Genomic DNA, 21,272 nt, shown 5'->3' with positions numbered 1-21,272 from the left:
AAAAATCATGGACTATAGACATTGGATTTATGACACATTATAACCTGCCTGACATCTGACTCCCCAGGTACCTCTCCACTAATTACCAACTACATTCATTCCCCTTCCTCCCCCCAACACTCCACCCCCGATTTACCTGCAGGCATCTGGGGGAGCTGCTTTCCACCACTGCCTGGCAGTATTGCTGGCCCCATGCATGCACAAACATGCACATGATGCCCTGCCCTGCATCCCCCAGCCCCAAGCAGCCCCTTGTAGGCTAAAACTCTGCCAGCCTGCAAGGGAAACACTCAGCTTCCCAGGTACTTGCCCTTTAAAGGAGAAAAGCCCACATTATCTGCCCCACCCAGATCCCTGTGTATTAGTAACACAGGTGTTTTGCCCAATTCAGATAAGCTGACCGTAGAAGCAATTGGCTGTAGAATCTTCAAGAGTTCTGTAAGTAAAATAAAAAATATACTCCTAAAAGACAGCATGTCATACATATATTAAGATCTTTGAACACCATCTCTTGAAAAGCTTCTTTGTTTTTTTAATACGCTTTCAAATGACTTAAGTATACTTCCCCATTAGTTTTGCTAGTTGCAGTGTTAACCATTTTCATTCTTAATGTTTTCCCCCGATTCTTCTTAAAGACTTCCTCGGCTTTGTGAGTAGTTTGCACATATTTTAGCTTCTTTTGCTCTTTTCCAGATCTTTTCCAGAGTTCCCAACATCATGAAATTGTTAGCAGGGTACACATGGAGTCCATAGCTTTAGTACTGGACATTTACCACATACCTTGTGCAGTCCTTAAAGAGTTCTTTGGAAGGATTCTTCTCCAACCTTGCCTTGCATTCATCCACTGTATCTTGAGGTATTTCTGGCAAATGGGCTGCAGACTTCACATAAAGCCACAAAAATAAAAAAAAAAAGTGAAGTATAAGTTAGCAGGAATTCTGCAGTGAAACAACTGTTAAAAAAGAGAAGTCCCACCATGGGAGAAAAAAGAAAACAGACTTGCCAGCAAGCCAGAAAACAGACAGAGTCAAATTTTAATAGCGTTTACCTTTGCTTTCCATTATGGAATATCAGTATCAGAACACATTAGCAATACAAATTTTTCAACATGATTCTACTGAAGTATGTTAGGAAGCAAACTTGTCAACAACTCAATAGCTTTTTAGGAGCTATCTAAAGGGTATGTTATGGAAGGAAACAGTTCAGCTTAGCAGATTTTAAACCAAGGACACATGGCTTTAGGTGGCTTATAGACGCCTGACCAGTTTTCAGCAAACTTGTATCTATGCAATGGCAACTATGAAATAGTTGCATTTCTTCCAGGAGCCTGAGTCAGAAACTGATCACTTTTAGGATAATCTGAAAGACCTTTTAATATAAAGCTCTGAAATATATAAATCAGAATGACTGGTAATGGGGAAGGGATAGCAAGAAGGTATAGAAAAGAGATATAGAAAACCCAGAGGAGGGAAACTATATACTCCCAACAGAGCTTCAGATCATTAGAAAAGAATAGGGAATCCTTGAAATCCACCAGTGCAATGATCAGATATTTGTGAAGTCAATGGGAGATGTGGGTACCTAAATCTCTCAAAAAATACCCGGCCTGTATTTCAAAACAGTTTTTAATGTTCCTGACTAACTGCACAAGGCACACAAGTCAGCAAGAAAAACAGGTCTAAAACTCAGGAATTCCTTATTCAGTTCCAATGTCTACAGAACCTATTACTCTGAAGTATTTTAATACAATACTTTAACTACTCTTATTTTTAAGTGCAGTTTAAACTTTTTTTCCCCTTAACCAGGACTATTAGTTAAAAATATTTAACATTGATAAGTAAAATATCATGATGGCGATGAAAAAAAAAATGGGGAGTAGTTGAAAATTTGACTCAAAATGAAGTTTTAAAATAATCTATGAACATAGTTTGCATTTTAAAATGAAAAACATTAATGACACTTTGTTAATCATTCTGAACTTAATTTACTTTAGTACAATAAAAGCAAAAAGGGAAATTGTTATGATGTTTTAACCTCCAAGTTGTTTGGGTCTTACTAGACAGGTTGGCCATGTATTTACCCCATTGGTGAAATATTTCGCTAGAACTTCCAGGCCACAGTCTTTACGCTTTTCATCTGAAGACACTTCATACTCTGCCTAGTGGAGAAAAATTAAAATTAATGTTAGTTTTCTAGTTAACTAGTACTTGAATATTTACTGCGATGCTATGCAGTTTCAACCATAGCGATTAGGAGACTTTGTATCTAAAGACTATGGAACGCTCTCATTCATGGTGTTAAGTAACTACTATGATATTTTAAGATGCACAATGAATAGGGGTGCATTGATATAGATTTTTTAGGCCGATACTGATTGCCAATTATTAACCAGCCACATCAGCTGATACTGATACTGATCCAATTGCTGATATGCAGTCCAGCAGCTTGGAGAGCAGCATCCAGCTGGTAAGGTTGTCGGGGGGGAAGGGGCAGGGTGGGGGAGAGAAGGGGCATGGGTGGGGCGAGCAGATTGAGGCCCCTGTTGTGAGGGAGGGAGTGGGGCTGGTACAGGAGCAGGGGCTGCACAGCTGGGGCAGGTGGGGTGCAGGACAGAGCTGTGGCTCATGGGGGGGGCCGTAAGGTGGCATGGGGGCATGTTCCCCCTGGATCTGTGCATGGGGTGAGGGTGGGCTGCCTGCTGTGTACTCAGGGCCAGGGGCTGTGCCAGGATCTTCCCAGTGGTGGGCTGGGTCCAGGCGAGGTAGATGGAAGCGGTGCTAGAAGGGGAGGCTATGGGGCGAGCTACAACCACTCCAAATTTCCCACAGTGCCGCCTCCCAGCCCTGCCGCCCACCCCACCCCTGGCCTTCCCCAGGGCACACAGTGGCAGTCTGCCCCTACCTCACACACAGATCCAGGGGGAACGTGCCCCTCATACCTCCTCGGGGGTGTGCACAGCTGCAGGAGCCAACCCCACCCCCCGATGAGCCACAGCTCCATCCTGCACCCCTCCTCACCTTGGCTGTACAGCACCTGCCCCTGCCGCAGCTCCACTCCCTCCCTCACCCTGGGGGCCTTGATCTGCACCCCTCCAATCTCTTCCCTCCCACATGCCCCTTCTCTCCGCACAGACTTACCAGCCAGATGCTGCTCTCCAAGCTGCCAGGCTGCACTCCTAGTTGTGTGCGTGGTGCAGCTGTGCGCATACACACAGCATTTATTGCCAACATTATCAGCCACATCAGCCAAAAAAGGCAGTTGTCAATAGTATCTATTTTCCTTTTACCAGTGCTGATATGATAAGGACCAATGTATCAGTGCACCTCTAATAATGAAACAAATTACCCACATGATCTTTAAAAAAAAAAAACAAACTTTTCTGAGACTTAGTGAACCCTATAGTTTTGATTAGCACAATTCTAGAAACTATGGCTTAGGAGGTAAATGTAGCACATGCTTAATTATGGTTCAATAATATTTACATAATACCACAAGGACCTATAGCAGTGCCTCCCAAATTTTTCATCAGCATAACCCTATTTATGATACCAGTTCCTCAGCATGACCCCATTTCTCCACAGCCCCCACAAACCAGCTGCTGATGCTGCAACCCCATTTGGGGTTGTGGCCCACAGTTTGGGAACCACTGACCAATAGAGAAGAATGACCTAAGTGATTCTAGCCCATTTAGCCTGACAACAATCTCAGGCAATGTAGTGGAAATACTGACTGGCAATTTAATTAATAAAAAATTAAAGCATAAGAATATCATCCATTCCAGTAGACATGATTTTATAGAAAATGGGGCTTAAGTCAAACAAACTTGATTTTGTTCTTTGAAAAGATATGGTGGAAGTAACTGTGTAAGTGCAATTCTTCCCCCCCGCACCACCAAGGAGCTTGACTTAGTACCACATGACATTCCAATTAAAAAAAAAAATCACCATCTAGTTCACCAAGTCTCATGCTAAATGGATAACGATCTAACAGATCTCCAAAAGTAAATGTAAGAAGGAGTTGCTTTTAGTGAAGCTGTGCGGGGATCAGTACTAGGCCCAATGGCATTTATAACTTTTTCTTCATGATCTAGAAGTAAATATATAACAATCACCACTAACAAAGTCTGTAAGGACACAAACACTGATAGAATAGCAAATGATAATGGGAATGGAGCAAATTACCTGCATTAACTGTTTAGTGAAGCCCATTCAATCAAAACATATATTAGCATAACTAAATGCAAAGTTTCACCCCCTATAGACAAAGAATACAGGCCATATCTCCAGAATGGGAGATTATATAATATAAAATAGTGACCCTGGAAAAGATTTAGGGGTCACAACAGTTGATATGAATTGCTAGGTAATGTCATAGCAAAAAGGGGTAGCAGGTTTTCTCAGTAGAGAAATAGGGTAGTGAAAGTAGAGGGGTGATTTTACTTCTGTACCTGGCATTGGTGAAAACTGAACTACTACATGCAGTTCTGCTATCCACATTTTAAAAGAAAAAATTTGAAGAGTTGGACAATGTTCAGAAAAAAGCCACAAAAATGTTTTGAGAGGTGAAGGAAATCTATTGAAGTAACAGATTTAAAAAGCTCAGTCTGACTTGAAGATGACCACAATGACTTGTTTACAACATGGAAGTATGGTCAATGGGAGAAAATACTGGATACTAAAGGGACTCTTTTATCCAGTACAGAAATGCATGTTAAAAACTATTTACTGAAAGCCAAGGCCAGATCTAAATTAGAATTAAGATATATTTTTAACAGTGATTCCTTAAAAATAAATCGATCAATCAATCAATCAAAAATCACTGGAATAAACCAGCAAAGCAAATGTTAAATTCTACATATTCTGATATCTTCAAATCCACATCGGGTGCCTTTCTGGAAAGCATGCAATAGTCAAACAAGTTACTGAGGTCAGTAAAGGACTGAAGATATTTAAAAGCATGCAATAGGCAAAACTCAGACAAGAGGAGGTCACCAGCCCTTCTAACTTCATGAACTAGGACTTTAAGGCTTAATATGCTTGTGCAGAATTTTAAACCAATTGTTATTCCTTTCTTGTGAGACTGGAAGTATTATCCCTACGGCAGACAGAAGAAAACTGAGACAGAGGTTACACGTATTGAATTAAAGAATTGTAGAGAATTTTAGTTTGACATAGCGCCCTCTCAATAATGTATCTTGAAATTATAAATGAAATTCATTTAACTGGATATTTTGGAAATAATTTTCTGCCTCCTGTTTATGTTTATAACAGTCTACTTAGAGAAAGAGAAACCAATTGCTTACTTAAAGGAAACTGTGAAACTACATTAAAATATTGTTGTAGTCTATAGAACAAAGTAACTATATTATAAAACAAATAAATGCATTAACATTACTCTAACTGAAAGGCTGATATGACCTGTATATTTAGTACATTTCTACACAAGCATTATCTCCAGTTCGGTAGCATCTTTAAGGGCCACAGTTTCTAATGGAGTTCCAGTATGAGGGCCTACCTTGAAACATTTAGGCCACACGTACATGATAAACTCATGTACTACTGCTAGAAGTGTTCCAGTAAGCCTGTCCAGACAGCTTTCAGTGAACACCCAGTACTGCCCTAAAAGTGGGCACAGTATATCTTTGTGGGTGCCGTGTGTGTGAATTGGTTTTCTAGGCTTCCTCTGACACACTCAAGCACAGTCCTCTTTGATGGTGTAATATGTCTTAAATCAGTGCTGTCCAGCTAGAGCCCTGAGGGCCATCTTTGGCTTGTGATGTGTTAAAATGTGGCCTTCACAGCTTGTGGCATGGCTCCAGAGGGTGAATGCCATTACTGCTTCCCCCACAACCATTGCCTACCAATGAATTCAGAATCCTTGGTCATTGCTGGTGATTAAGATCAGTAGCAGAGGAAAGGGGGATGGAGGAGGCATGAGTGGCAGTGATGCTTAGCCCCTGAGTCTGGAACTGTGCCAACAAATCATTGCCCCCATTGACTGAGGTGGGTTGTCTGGTCCCTAAGAAGCCGTGGTCCAGATCTGGGCAACAGGGCCAAATAAATTGAATAGCCTTGCCCTAGGTGACCTGTCTGAAGTCTTAGTTTATGGCACAGCCAAGACTCAAAAGTTAGGAGTTGCTATACTACAATCCCATGAATGCCACTACACTAAACTACCTCACTGGTAAATTATCCTTAAGATGAACCTTTTCTGCTTGAACATCATGATCTAGACTACTTTGGACAAATTCCAAGTCATCAAATAACTATAAGCCATTAATCTTGCTGTCATGGAACTGTAGCAAGAAGTACAATGGAAATATAAATCCTGCAAAATGGTTAACCAAATACAGCAGTACATTGACTGTCTTAATGTTTTCATATTGTGCCAAAATAGTGAGTCATCTAATAAAAACATTTAGGCTTATTTTAACTCTACTTACCAAGGTTAAGTATTTCCTCCACTTTAGAGGAAGTTATATAAAGCCTGTTCGATATCAACCAATTTCCATTACTCAGCATCATAGAAGTTGAAGCTGATACCCCACCGTACAATTTCCTCACGCTTAAGTAATCCTAACTACAGATACTGAAATGGGTCAGAAGAGGGTGAGGACTACAAAAATGACGAAATCGTATTCAATAATTTCTCAACCGTTCCTTTTGCAACACTGCAAGAGTGTCCACTAACAGTCTGACTTCAGACCAAAGTATTAAAACTACTGCTAAGCTAAGAACTGCATGTACTTGCTATTTCACCCTTCTGACATGCTACCATATTTACTTAAGTATAAGACATCTCTGATTAGAAGACTTCATAATTGGTTTCCACTGCTGAGCACATGCTGTTTTTGCCAGCAGTTTAATTACGGACAGTGTATTTAATGAGGTTTCCTTGTATGTGAATAAGACACGGCAAAAATTCAAGTAAATATGTATGTTGTTGAAGTCAAGTTGCTCCACAAGGTACATTCAATTAAAGACATGCACCAGGCTTCTATTTAACCAGAAAAAAAAATTACGCCAGTTTGTTTATTCTATGGATCTACATCTTATTTTGTCACCTGATTTGCATTTCCAACCTGAAAATGGAATGAAAAAAATGAGAACAAAAGTTGTTCAGAGCTCTCCAGTATGGGATTCCAAGGACATTTGATGCAAGTAGTTTATGCCAAAGGTGTTTATTTACATAAAATTAAGTCATTATTTGACACTAAGAAACTGGCTGTTCTACTCCACACCATTACTTGTATCTATCTTAATTTGAGCTAAACTGATTGAAGATCAGTTCAGAAAAAAGAAAAAAAAAAAGAAGATGCAGGTCAATTAAGAAATTAATCTGCAGAAGGTGACAGGTGCTCTATATCAGACCACTAACTGAGCTGTGCTAGCTTTCAGATTTTATAAGTCACAACTTGGAGGCTACATTAGATATTGAAATTTTGCAGGTTTATCAATGCTTCCCCACCATCACTTGTCAAATAGCAAAAAAATTGTGAACATACTCCCGAGATTTGAGGTGAAGCCTTTGATCCTAATTTAAAACTAGGTTAATTAAGATACAATCCAGACAAAGCTATATACTTGAAGACCTGTCAGAAGACTCAACACAAGCTGAATATGGCTCCTTCTCCAATACCTTACAATTAGTTTCGTTCCTGTTATCTCTTCCTTTTCTACTCTGAGAACCAGATCCATACATGAGGGGGGCAGAACTTTTATAGTAAAGTTAAGATTTCCTCCTTTAGACCAACAGAAACAAAGTTTCCAAGGCACACCACAAAGTCTATCAATTTACTCTGGCTTTTATCAGACTTTGTAGTCCTTAAAAGCTGTTGAGTTTCTTTTGCCAAGTTCACTGTAGTACATGCAGCAAGTTTTGTTATTGTATTAGTATGAATCTAAGGGATGCAAAAAGCTTATTTTTTAAATAAATTACCTACTTACGGCTTTTTCTAATTTCTCAAAAAAGCAGGGTTGCGATCCTTATAAATGGACTACAGCTTACCACTGCATCCAGGAATTCAATGCACCTCTTCAAATCTGGCTTAGTGTCACAGAACTGCCTGAAGAGAAGTTTCCCTATCGGCTGCTTGTCACAGAGCTGGTTATAGTCCTTTTCTAGGGGAAGAGAAGAGATTAAACAAAAGCCATCATAACAAGCCATAATGTGTCCTTGCCTATTTATTTGAGATTTAATAAAAAAGAAAAATGCAAAGCTTTTTGGTATTATAAGCCCCACTCAAAATCGGAGGCCCAAGATTTGATGAAATTGCCACTAAAAATTCAAATGAGTTGGGCCAAACTACCACCTCTGCCTTTACTAGCTCACCATACTTAGAAATAAACCCCAAAAGGCCTTTTAGATCGAACTGACCTTTTCATGCCAACATGAAATATTTTTTAAAAGGTCCTGTATGTAACACTACAGAGTGCTGCTCCCAATGAAAACAAAACACTATAAAAACCTTATTCACATAAGTCTATTGACAGAAACAGGACGGCTTGGACGATCCACAGTTGAGAGATCAAGTTAACTATTCTAATCTACCATAACCCTGTAACCAAACTCCTAAAAATAGTATTTCCAGATCAGACTAGTGTTCTAAATAGTCCTGTATCTGACAGAGGTTATTACTGGTGTAAATTGAACTTTGTAAACTATTATGCAGTAGGATGTGCAAAGAAGAGATTTTCTCCTAAACTCTCACAGTTACCGATCAGTTAACTTCCTGAAACACATCAATTTAAAGTCAGCCAAACATAAAATGAGCACCCCTACCCTTTCTTTAGACTGTATGCATCTTGAGGAAGAATTTGTACTTCTTGTTTTAAATGCGGCTTGTCCAAAGAGACCCTTTGCCTGACAATGCACATTTTGGCATTTGTTGTTGTTTGTTTGCTTTTAGGTGAAGTAAGGCAAGTGGGAACAAATCGGATAGAAACAAAAAGGAACGAGAATGTAAAATTAGATAGTAATCAGTATATGTAAATGTTGGTGAAAAAAAGACGGCCTGTTCCTGTTAGCCTTACAGATTCCAACTCTGATTAAAAAGCTTCATGCTGATGATTATTTCAATATCTATGTCCAAACTATGAATTAATATAATACACTTGAGTGCTAGTTCAGTGCTTATGAAGAAGCTTTCCATTTCAGAAGGCTTCTGGTTGAAGAGGTTTACATTTTGTTTTAAGTTCTTCAGAACTAATTTGAAAAGATGCTTTATAACCATAGACCAAACACACACAATTTTATGGGGCAGTTATACCTTGTTTTGTTTCAAAAAGCATGGTGTCAGATTCACTGCAGTTTGCCCAGAACTAACCAGATTTCTTTGAACAAAAGGGCACTATCACTTTGATGCAAGTAACTCATTAGCATCTGCAATGTTAATGTATTCTGGTAAATACCCTCTCTTTTCCTACAGAAATTGGAACATAATTACTTCAGTTAGTACTTTTCTTCCAAGAGTAGTTTCCTTGGGCATAATGAAAGCTGGCTGTGATGTATACACTCTCCTCAGAAATTCTCAATTATATTAAATGCCATGGTCTGATTACTAACTAGCTAAACACCCATTCAGAAGCAAGATAAAACACCTTCACCGAACAAAAGCCCCTGAGAAACCAGACTTGAGAACTGTATACAATACTTACCAATTGAACATCTGAGGCCTTCACAATAACTGATGGGTGGCAACTTCAGCATCTCCCTCCACTTTTTACTGCGCCCATTCCGTTTGCCTAAAAGAAAAAGCTCCATAAATAAGCGCAGCCTACAAATCTGCCTCACGCTAAAGTATGATCCACCCTCTATATAGCAGGATATTGTATTATTGGTTACACATAAAGCTGCCAGATATGCTGCAAGTTGATCAGGCTACTTTTTCCAGCATAAAAGAGTTTTTCAATGTGTCTATCCAAATATGCATGTTAAAAGAAAAAGGGACAGCTATAAATAATTTCAAAATATCCATGTATATTTAGGCAGAAATATTTTAAATATCAAGGAAAGTTTAGGACAGGCTGAAAGGCTATAGTAAATTTCCTTCCTTTACTAGAAACACAATCTTAATAGTTATTGACAAAAATGTCTCCTCCTCCTATTGATCAAGAATCTTTGAAAAGTACATCCCTCACATTTGTACTATAATGCCATGGGCATTTCAATTAAGATGATATTTTCAACAATCTTGAAACAACACCTGGCTTTTATTACCTAGAAAATGATTACGAACAAGATATAAGTGACAGAAAGAAGAAAGTTAATATAAAACTGAAATCATTAAACCATGACCATTAAAGCTGACAAATCAGACAACACACAAATACAAGCTGTACAAAAATAGTGTTTTCTGTTCTCTTTTTCCTTAAGAGAAGTAGTAGTAATAGTAACAGTATGGACAGAACCTGAGAGATCTAGAGCATCATACAAGACCATAATGGCTATTTATATAGCCTACTCTATAACATATACAGCATAAACCCCATACCTTTTGAATGATGCTTAAAACTATGACGGCATATCCATACAAGTTTTTCACTTTAATAATTTTAAAACTATAGGTTCACTACAGACCATCTCTTATGAAAAATATATCTGTCACATGAAGATTACTTTTATCATGTAACATATTAAAAAAAATGAAATAAGGTTATCATCACAGAAGACGTACATATATTTCATGGTGAGGCAAACCACTAGATATAGGAACATTTTACAAGAAAAGATTGTTATGAAACATCAAGAATGTTAAACACAGCAAGAATGATTTGGCAGAAAGGTTATTTCTTTTTTTTAAAGACATTTAATTTTACAAGCAGAACCAAACCAATTTCACCTCCACATGACAGAAGAACAGACAAATAACATTTTAAGCTGCATTCTCTGAAGAATGAAGAACCTGGTAACCACATTGGGAGGGGAGAGGAAGGGAGTTGCCCTTAGTAAATCATACTGAAACCAAGAAACGAGCATTACACAATAAAGAATGCAAAATCTATGCACCTTTCATAACAGATGTATTTGTATTATTATCCCTTAGCGAGCCTGAGTTTCCCCATGATGAAGAACACTCATCATTCAGATACCTAGGTTCACAAAAGATTTACAATGCAGAGTCAGGTGTAAGAGCATTAAGCTCAAACATTTTCATTTTTAAGTGTGTATCAAGTGCATCTTAATCCATATAAGATGAATCAACATCATACCAGCTACATATTTGCACTAAAAAGTTTCTCATCTCTACTATGTTGCTGCAGGCAACACACTCACATTTCAGCAACACCTAGAAAGGAGAGCTAAGAAATGAAAATATAAAACCTTACAATCTAGAAATGCAGATACATCTGTGAATTGATACTAACCTTCTGACCTTTCCTGTTGCAACTCAAGTAAACAGAATTCAGAAGTATTTACTATCTCAGGAATGGGCATAATATGTGTTTTTTCTAGTCCCAAGATGGCAAACCCCCTTCCCAAAAGGAGTACTTCCGGGGGCAAGGGCAGGGGATGGTGGGGGCAGGGCACCTGTCAAGGGGCAGTGGCAGAGCTACTCCTGCAGCCCTCAACAGCTCACGGAAACTTGTTAAGCGGCCCTCCAGCTGAAATAATTGCCCACCCCTGCTCTATCCAATGTTTTACTTAACTGTGGACTATACAGTTACAGGATATATAAGATCCATCACAGTTTTGTGGTCATTTTCTTAATCCTTATTCAGCTTTAGATTCAAATGCTGTAGTACTAATACTACTACTATCTCTGCAACTAGCCTTCCCACTTTAGTTTAGCATGATATTTTGATACTCTAGGAAAAGCAGCTTAACATTGTTTTGGTTTGAACTTTTAAATAGAGGCATTTCCAGAAACTGAGCTTACATCAGATCAGCTTTGAAGTTAGAAATGACAAACAGACCAAATTTACATACCAATATATTTCATGTAGAGAAAGGATTCAGTGGGGAGAGTTAAAGGAAGTTCTCCATCTAATACCTACAACACTCAAACTCTTCTCCAATAGAGAAACAGCAATGCAGCTGAGTCATGTTAAGCTACAGGGATGTATGAAGATTAATTGTTCAGCTCTTATGACAGAAATAAAAATACCATTTGTGCAATAAGTCAATTAAAAGGTTTGATGGTAACATTACTCATCTAAATGAGGAAGAGAAGAAGCATGTTTTGTCACTGCCACACTGATGGAGAATAAATTCTGATCTATGACATATCTGACTGAATTAGGTATTAAGGTACACAAGAATAAGTACCAATAAGGTTGATGCCCTCTGACCCTCAAATATATAAGGCTTCAATACAGACACATATTCAAGAGTTATTTATTTGCCTTAAATATTGAGAGACGTTTAGAAAGATGGTAAGAGAGACTGTCCTTTTTTTCCTCCATTTATAACGGAGAAATTTTAAGATCATAACCCAGTCACTATCACTCTTTTCTACAAGTCAGAGATGAGGGCTTGTTAATGATATACTACAATCAATAGCTTATGAAATCTACCAAACCCAACATGGTTCTCTCTCTCCCCCATATCCCCTCACTTTTGTGCTCCATTTATCTATAGTGCACACAGGATATACCAATATTGAAAAGACAATAGAAAAAAGTCAAACATATTGTTTCTGGCAAAAATTGTGGCAAGTAGCATTTTAGTTCTTAATTAATGATTCCTTCTCCTCAAAGTCTAACATTCCTGTAACAATGCAATATTATTCATAATTCAACCTCTAACAGCCATGATCTGTGACCACATCTCAACACTGATCCAGAGCACTACAGGCTGCTTTGGATAAATTTGTAAAGGCCAGTGCTGTGCTCTGCTAGGCAGAAATGATTCAATGGTCAGGTTGTGCACTTTCTGCTTTATGGCTCAACACAATGCTTCTGATGAACCACCAGTTAGTTGCTTTCAGATGTATTTGCTGGCTAGAAAGGTTTCCAATAGCAAATAATCCATCTCCATATGAAAGGGAAAAACCTGTTGTGACAATGCCACTATGGTTATGAGTTTTTTATTAACATTTTTAAGCACTTACAAAAACTCCTTTAGATAAAATTTATCATGTTTAGCCCTTTACCTTCCATAGAGTTTTTCTTAAGAAATTTTAATGACATTCTAGTAGAACATTTTTGAGCAACCAGAGCATACTACATAATAAGTGTTTCCAGATGCTTTTTATTTTTTCTTTTACTAAACAGTCATCTAACTTTAAAAAATTATTGGAAAAAAAAAAACACAAACCAACCACTGTGGCTTATATGAGTCCTCAGTGAAGACAAAGTTGTTTGCAACGAAGTATCCCTACCTTTGTGACAAAAAGAAATATAGCTTCAAAAGAAAGCCAATGGTATATATCAAAGCAGCATTCTACTACCTAGCAAGTCAGCCTTTGGATATTTATATCTATACTGATGTGATTCTAGTTCAGTAACACTATACATCCTGACCACAGTTTTTCTGGGGTTAGGCAGAGGGAGAGAAATTGGACTCTGTCCTATGTGATTAAAGTCTTTAATAAAGTAACACCAAAATGCTCCTCAACAGACGTATTTGGTCCCTACAATGCGATTCAGTGAACAACAGCCTAGGCAAGCTCTGTTACCAACTTGTTGCGTGATTTTCAAAAAGACCTGAACCTTTGTGCACCTTCTCCCCCACAATGTGAACTGGAGAGACTAGTTCTTATCCTTGTTTGCAAAGGTTTGTGGGTTAAGGACATTCAGGCAGTGCTGCAGGTTCACCTCCATATACATGCACACACAACTGGTGCTAAAAAACCAGAAAGATAAGATGAAAAAGGCAAATCAGCCCCACCCAAAGAGCTCTGAAAGTACACAGCTGCATCAAAGAAAGGAAACTGTATGCACTGCCAGCCTTTATCTGAACATGTGATCAAAGGAGCTGTTTATCAGTTAAGCAATAGGAGGGATGAAAGGAGAACATGCACGCACAGAAGTGTTGTTTCCGTTCATCACCACAATGTACATTATACCAGTATAATCCACCAGTATACTGTAATATAAAAGACCATGTGTGCACAACATGTGCAAACAGACCTCAGAAGGAAAGACAGAATTCAACACAGATTCATGGAAACTCAAAACTTTTGAAAACCAACAGCCAAGATGGGTAGGGAGGGTTCTACATAATTTGGGGCAAGAAAAAACAAATTTGCCATCATTTTGTGGCAGCCCCACCCTCCATATTGATTAACAGAGAGGACCCAAGGAGGGGATGGCCAATATCTTGACTGCTGGCTGCCCTTCATTTGGCCCCACCCTTCAGCGCTGATTGGCAAGACGCACAAGGGGGAAAACTACCATCTTTGCTGCTGCCCTTTGTGCTGCCCCACCAGCTGGTCCCTTCTCCTCCTGGGTGGGCTGCAAGGCTGGGCTACAGCAGCAAGGACCCCTGACTCCCACAGGGGAGTACGACTGGGCGAAATTTTGGCACCCGTTTCATTTAGAAGGTGTTTCGGGCCATTTTGGCACCCGAAACACCGAATTCAAATTGAAACAGAAGGCTCCGAAACATTCTGAAAATGTTGTAGAGAATTTTTAGCCAGGCTTGCAGGGAAACAAAAACTAAGAAGAAGGACAGAGAAGAGGGCAGGAAGAACTGCTCTGATACTGACATCTAGCTTCCAGTTCAATTCCCCAGCTCCCAGTTCGATTCCCTGTGCTCTCTGACCATTTCCCCAGATCTTCCGGGAGGGCGTGGGCCCCTGAATCTGTAGTAGGATGACAGCAGGCTACTGCTGCCAGCTGGGGATAGCGGCAGCTCCAAGCTATTTCCCCAGCAAGCAGCAGCAGCCTGCTGAAACCCAGGGCACAGATCTGGGGGCTGTACCCCCTGGGACCAGCTGGGGGAATGATGAGAGAGCTGGAAGAAGCAATCAGAGAGCTAGGGAATTAAACTGGGAGCTCTGGCTGACCGCTGGAGCAGCTCCAGCTCCTTGACAGCTGGAGGGCAGGGGCAGGGGGTTATGACAGGCAGCCCTCTCAGCCAATCAGAGGCAAGGGGCAGGGGCAGCAGCCATAGTGGCTGTTCCCCCTCATGCTGGCACCCCCACCCCCATTCCCCCTGGCAGGATGCATAACTGGGCTGCAGCAGCCACGAGGACTGTTGGCTTCCACTGGGGAGCCAGCATTTTATTTTTGGTAATTTTTATTTTTGTGAATATTGCCTGATTTCACAGACAATGCCTGATTTTGCAATTTCCATGAAATCTGCAAAATCGCAAATTGAGTAGTTCCCTACACATGATCCACAAGATAAATCAGGACATTTCAAATAGGAAACCAAAAGTATTCTGACCTGTGGTGGTCTCTGAAGTCCTGACAGCAGAAGAATGGCTCTATTACCATAGTTTCTCATGTAGAGCCTGCCCATGAATAAAACATACACCCCGTTTTTGAAAAAGTAGTATGAAGAAAAAAAAATTCTCACCATGGGTATAAGTATCTGAGCAGCAGCAGCAGCTAGGAAGCCAAGCCTGCTCCTGAGCTTGCTCTCAGCCCTAAACACCAGATGTAACCCGTGGACTGACCCTGTATGCTGGGGCCAATCTGGTCCAACTGGCACAGTGCTCAGGGCCAACTCTGCATACTGGGTATGGCTACAGACCAACCTGGCACACTGGCCCGAGCCAGCACACGGAGCCATATCATCCAGCTGGGGAGATCCCCACAGGTCAGGAAATCTGGCAGCAGGGAAACGGTGGCAGCATTAATTGCTGTAGCTCTGGAAGCCACAGTAATTAACACTGCCATCCCTTCCCCACCACCAAATTTCTGAATCAGCAGAGAGCCGTTTTTCTTGCGTATAATGCCTAAACCTGATTTTCAACAGCTGGCTTTGGGCGGGGAAATGTTATACATAAGAAAATACAGTATTTTTCCATAGTAAAAAAATTAGTGAAATTAAGAGCTGGCACTTTCTGAGGGGTGCCTTGAATCTGAACAGGTTAGGAATCACTGCAGTAGGAGATGCTGAAGAGAAGCCTGCTTTAATTCCTGTCCCTTTCTGTGGCTTAAACCAGGGGCGGGCAATTATTTTGGGCAGAGGGCCACTTACTGAGTTTTGGCAAGCCATCGAGGGCTGCATCATAGGTAGCCAGGGGCAGATAAATATTAATTTTCTAAATTTTTTAGGGGCTCCGCAGGCTGGATGGAATGGTCTGGCAGGCCACATCCAGCCCTCGGGCCACATTTTCCCCACTCCTGGCTTAAACACCCACCTCTGGGCTTCAAAGGTGCCTACCCGTGATATGAGTTTCAAAGGCCTGAGCTGTCTCCTGGAGTTTTGCATAAGAGCTGCTTACAGACGTAACCCCTCCCCACAAAAAACAGCATTTTACCTTAAACTCGGCGCACACCCCATGCCACGCCCAGCACATGCCCAGAAGAGGCATTGCATTAGCTGGACCCAACTCACCTAATGCATGTATAGATCGGGTACTTCAGCAGTGCTTTTTGGGTGCTTTTTTCTAATAGCTAATTGAATCAGCTTTAGATAAAAGTGCCAAAAAGCCCCACTGAAGCATGCAATCTATACAGGTGTCAGGGAGCCGGGTCAAACAAACATGCCACCTCTTCCAGTAAAGCACCTTTTTTTTGTCTTTTTTCCAAGTCTGTCAGCAGCCTAAATGTCCTTTTCACAAATCTGAGAAGGGGTCACTTAAAGCACAGCCAAAGGAGGTGCCCCTTCTATCCAGTATCCTAGCTGCTAGAGCATTCACCCAGGTTGAGGAAGACCTGGGTGAGATTCCTTGTTTCCATACTTTGTCCAACGATCAGTTCATGTAAAATACATAAACCTGCTGGGACAGGGGCCAGAATCTAGGTCTCTCTTCCCCCAGTGAAAGCTCTAGGCAGTAAATTAGAATTATACTCCCTTTCCTACTCATGCTCCCTCTCTAGTCCAAAAAACCTTAAATTCTTTTTTGTGTGATGCAACAAAATGTCAGACAAGCTAGTTACTCAGTAAGCATGGCCATATGCACAGATTTCCTGTTATACTGTTTCTGCCCCACCTATCAAATAGTTTGCTGGACAGGGCATTCTCCTGATAGACAGAATATGTAGGTTTGAATCCCCTCTGGCAAACGAAGGTGCAGCAGCTAGGAATTTCACATTGGGGCAAGCATTCTTCTGATCGGTGAGCTATTATCAGGAGGAACCATCTCCTCTCCCTCTCCAGCTAGGTTTAACAATGTGCAACCACTGAGTAAGATCCTTTTTATTGGTGTTTTCAGCATACCTACCGGTGATATCTAACGTGAGCAGCTCATTTCCTATCTCAAGCTCAACCCTGATATGAATCTTCCAGAGACAGGTGGGGCAGCACCTCATCTGAAGATTCAGATCAGGCTTTAGCACAATATAGGTACCAAGCTGCTCAGCCCTGCAAAGACAGAGGCACATCTGAATATGCACAGCAGCATTTAAATAATTTTACTGGCAAGAGCCTAGACACTGAAGTCTACAGGTTGGGACTTAATTAATTAAATCAAATTTGTGAAAATTTAAGTCTTCCCACGATTTTGGTAGACCCCTATCCATAGGTGACTACGTAGTTGTAGGGGGAAGAGACTGTACTTTAGGTGTTTACATCTACTTATGGACCTGGCCATTAATGTATTTAAAAAAAACTGTTTGTGAAAGCATGAGCATATTTCCACACCTAATTTACATGCATTCACTCTAAGCACAGATGTAACCACTTGACAGTAATGCTCCATTACATTAACTGTATATACAACCGCTATCACCACATGAACAATTAATACAATTTTTCAGAAATTTAACCTAGTAAACTAGTTTCAAATCTCAATAAATTGATTTTTTTACATGAAATTCAGTATCATTATCTTAAAATAAAATGCAATTATGGACCACTTTCTATTTTAATGTGCCCAGAATTCCTAATGTTGAATATGAAAGAGGATGAATTTCACGTTTACATAAAACACTCTCAACAATGACTTCCAATTGCAGGTTGCAGGTTGATAATATTTATAGGCTCCATGCAGACACGCACTAAAAAAGGTAGGATCCCTTTAAACCACTTGTTAGCCTTCCAGTGCTGTTCACTATGTTTAATGATTCAGAAACCAACAAGAGCAGCAGTATGCATAGATTACTAAATAAATGCCACATGCAAGTTCTAGCTAATAGCTGTTTGGTTCCCCCTATGCCCACCTAGATTGTTCTTACTGTTTCCATTAGGTGAAGAGCAAAAGACAAGACAACCCTCGTGCATTCAAGCACAAGGAAGCACAGGCACTTCCTGCCATAAATAGCTTACAGAAATGTAAAACACAATGCAGCGAGTGCAAGAAACTAAAGAGAAAGAGTGGATGAGGGGAAGAGGGACATGGGTAACAGTAATTGCAAGAAACAAAAAAAAAAAAAAAATTATTCTCTTTCCCTCCACTCCCCTTTTGAAACCTTAAAATCTATACAACTAGTGACACTTACTTAGTAAAAGGTTCTTGCTTTCTTCCCTGCTTTTACATTTACATGATCAGAAAATTTTAATATTTGTTTATACTATCAAAAAGCATAAGTGTGCACAAGTGCTCCAGTGTTCCATTTGCACATAACCTTCCAGAAATAGTTAAGAGTTCAGTTCATCGTTCTGTCAGTTATTGGAGCTTAGACCAACTTTCATGGGCATTTTCTTCCTATTCACAAGGACCTGGTCCCCAGTGGACCTTGACTCCTCTGAATCCAGGAGAAACCATAGGCCTGGAGACACCAGGTCCTGTGCTAGGGCCAAGGGTATTCCTGTTCCTTCCCCCCACCCCCACAGAGGCCCAGCCACTGGTGCAGAGACAGCATTCACCCCTTGTCCCAGTCCTGGTGCTGATCCTGATGGTCCCAAAGCAGAACCCACTGCAAGGAATAAGCAATGCATTAGGTGGTAGGGATGGGGATCCAGCTGACAGGGTGAACCCTGCACTCCTTAGGGCAGTGACCAAGCATGGTCCACACCCACGGATAGGAGGAGAGGGTGGCTGTGAGCAGCTGGTGCCCTGCAGCCCATAGCCCACTGTCCAAGACTGTCACGTGAAGGCACTTACATTTCTCCTCCACCTTCCATTATGGTGGCAACTGGCTGTTACTCGGTATTTGCCTGGTCAGAATGTCTGATTGACCCATCTTAGCACAAACTCCCCAAAAGAAGTGCATGGAGAGAGGAGGTTGGGGGGCCATAATATGCCTACACCCTGGCTGAACAAAGCACACAGCCCAGGGAGCCAATTGCTTAACTGTTCACTCAACACTGGCCAAATCACACCCCCTGGCTCTCCTTCCTCCAACACCAACCAGAGGTGTCCCATGCCCAGCTTGTGACCTTGGGAATTTCATACCTCATCAGTCAACTAGTGTTAAAATAAACCCAGCCTAGTCTCAACACCCTGAGAATCCATTAAGGCTCTTCTCTGTTGCCAAGAAGATACAACCGATCCTTCCCTAAATTCTGAAACAATACCCAAACCCCCCGCCTGTGTCATCCACCCCAAAATGAACTGTAGCCTTCTTCCCACCCCACCTCTGCACAAACTACAAAAAGGGTCATAACCCCTTCCCCCGCCACACAACCTACTGCTGGTTGGTCCCTGGCTGGACCTTAACTACAAGGCTAGTCCAAGTATCTTTGGTGCTAGCAGACAATTGCCAAACTTTACATCCCCTACTGTAGCCTACAAAATCATCAAAAGGGCTTAATTGGCAGGAAAAAACTAAGAAGCAGTGACAGGTGTTTGGGTTCAGCACCACAGGAACAGGTAGCAGATAGGAATCTGAAATCCAGGACATGTGAAAACACACAGTGATAGGAACATCCAGCATTGCATTACAGTAAGGACCAGGAACCACTGTCATAGTATTGCATCAGGGACCAAAAAGGCTGTCCCCTTCCCTCCAAGCTCTTGAGGAGGCAGGAGTCCTATGTGGGAAAGCAAGTGCAGCCACCCAGTGTTGGAACAAGAGTCAAGGGTCCTGGAGAGATCTGCATAATGTACTTGACTGGTCCAGTCCTGGATCCAACGGCAAAGTCCCTGGCTGTGATGCAACTCCAAGGCACACAGCAGAAGCAGTCACTGCACCGAATGCTCAAGACTTAGTGCAGACCCAGACCGACCCTTCCCCAAAAGAGCACCCTCCACCTCATCTATTCCCCAAGACAGCACATACCAACACACACCCCTCCCCCAGCAGCCTGGTACCCCCTTATGCCCCGTTCAGGCACATCAGTGGTGGTACATACCACAGGGAGTAATGTCTCTTGCCTTGCTCAGCCTGATCTCCAACCCCCTCAGTACAAAGTCAGCTTCAAGCTCCATCATGGAATAGATGAGTGACACAGGTCTGAAGGATGTGGGGCACAGGGTGAAATTTTGTGCCTTGGGGTTGAAGACACATTAGCTCAGGAGCAAGGGAGGTGACCTGGGGCTGAACACGTGGTTTTCTGCTCCCCTCTGTTGCTACTGAGGACAACAGGTGGCAGAGCTGTACTCAGATGGTGTTAGATGGGCAGAAATTTCATTTGGATGGGTCCTCAGAAGGTAAGCACTGTGTCAGTAGTCACCATGACAGACAAGGCATCCTGGGGTGTCAGGTCATCATATCGGATTGTTTTCCAGCAACCTGACACTCCCAACTGGTGTTAATACCGCCTCTCCGCAGGAGACACCCACCCCAGACACTGCAGTTCTCCCCCAGCAACCCTGCCCGCCCCCACCATGAGCACAGTTCCCCAAATGGTATCGGGACAGCCTTAGTGAAATACCAGATTGCCAAGGTCAAGGGGATGACTGTAGACCACTGACCCCCTAGAACATCACAAGGGAAGGGCCTTGAGATGGCACACAGAACCTCACCTCATAGTTTCATAGTTTCTAGGGTCGGAAGGGACCTGAGCAAATCATCGAGTCCGAGCCTCTGCCATGGCAGGAAAGAGTACTGGGGTCAAATGACCCCAGCAACGGGTATATCTAGCCTCCTCTTAAAGACCCCCAGGGGAGGAGCCAGCACCACTTCTCTCAGAAGTTGGTTCCAGATCCTAGCGGCCCTGACCGTGAAGTAGCGCCTCCTGATACCTAGCCTAAATCTACCCTCTGCCAGCTTGTGACCATTATTTCTAGTCACTCCTGGTAGTGCTTGGGGGAACAGGGACTCCCCCAGTGCCTGCTGGTCCCCTCTGACTAGTCTGTAACAGGCCACTAGATCCCCCCTCAGCCTTCTCTT

At 41.6% G+C, this 21,272-nt stretch overlaps 1 protein-coding gene across 1 annotated transcript in view; it reads right to left on the bottom strand.

The window, feature by feature from the left end:
- The window catches only part of GRK4 (G protein-coupled receptor kinase 4), a 95,493-nt gene that overhangs the window by 66,374 nt on the left and 7,847 nt on the right, over positions 1–21,272 (bottom strand). The window contains exons 2-5 of the mRNA XM_019526516.1: positions 9,657–9,743; positions 8,008–8,120; positions 2,081–2,158; positions 781–881 (exon numbers count right to left, since the gene is read on the bottom strand). Of these exons, the coding sequence (XP_019382061.1) occupies positions 781–881; positions 2,081–2,158; positions 8,008–8,120; positions 9,657–9,743 (379 nt within the window). The remainder of the gene's footprint in view (positions 1–780; positions 882–2,080; positions 2,159–8,007; positions 8,121–9,656; positions 9,744–21,272) is intronic.

The sequence above is a fragment of the Gavialis gangeticus genome, unplaced genomic scaffold (assembly GCF_001723915.1).
Source record: "Gavialis gangeticus isolate Ggan-Ray unplaced genomic scaffold, GavGan_comp1, whole genome shotgun sequence".
Classification (NCBI taxonomy): domain Eukaryota; kingdom Metazoa; phylum Chordata; order Crocodylia; family Gavialidae; genus Gavialis; species Gavialis gangeticus.
Note: the sequence above shows the minus strand (reverse complement) of the source record. Positions and strands in the feature narration are given on the sequence as shown.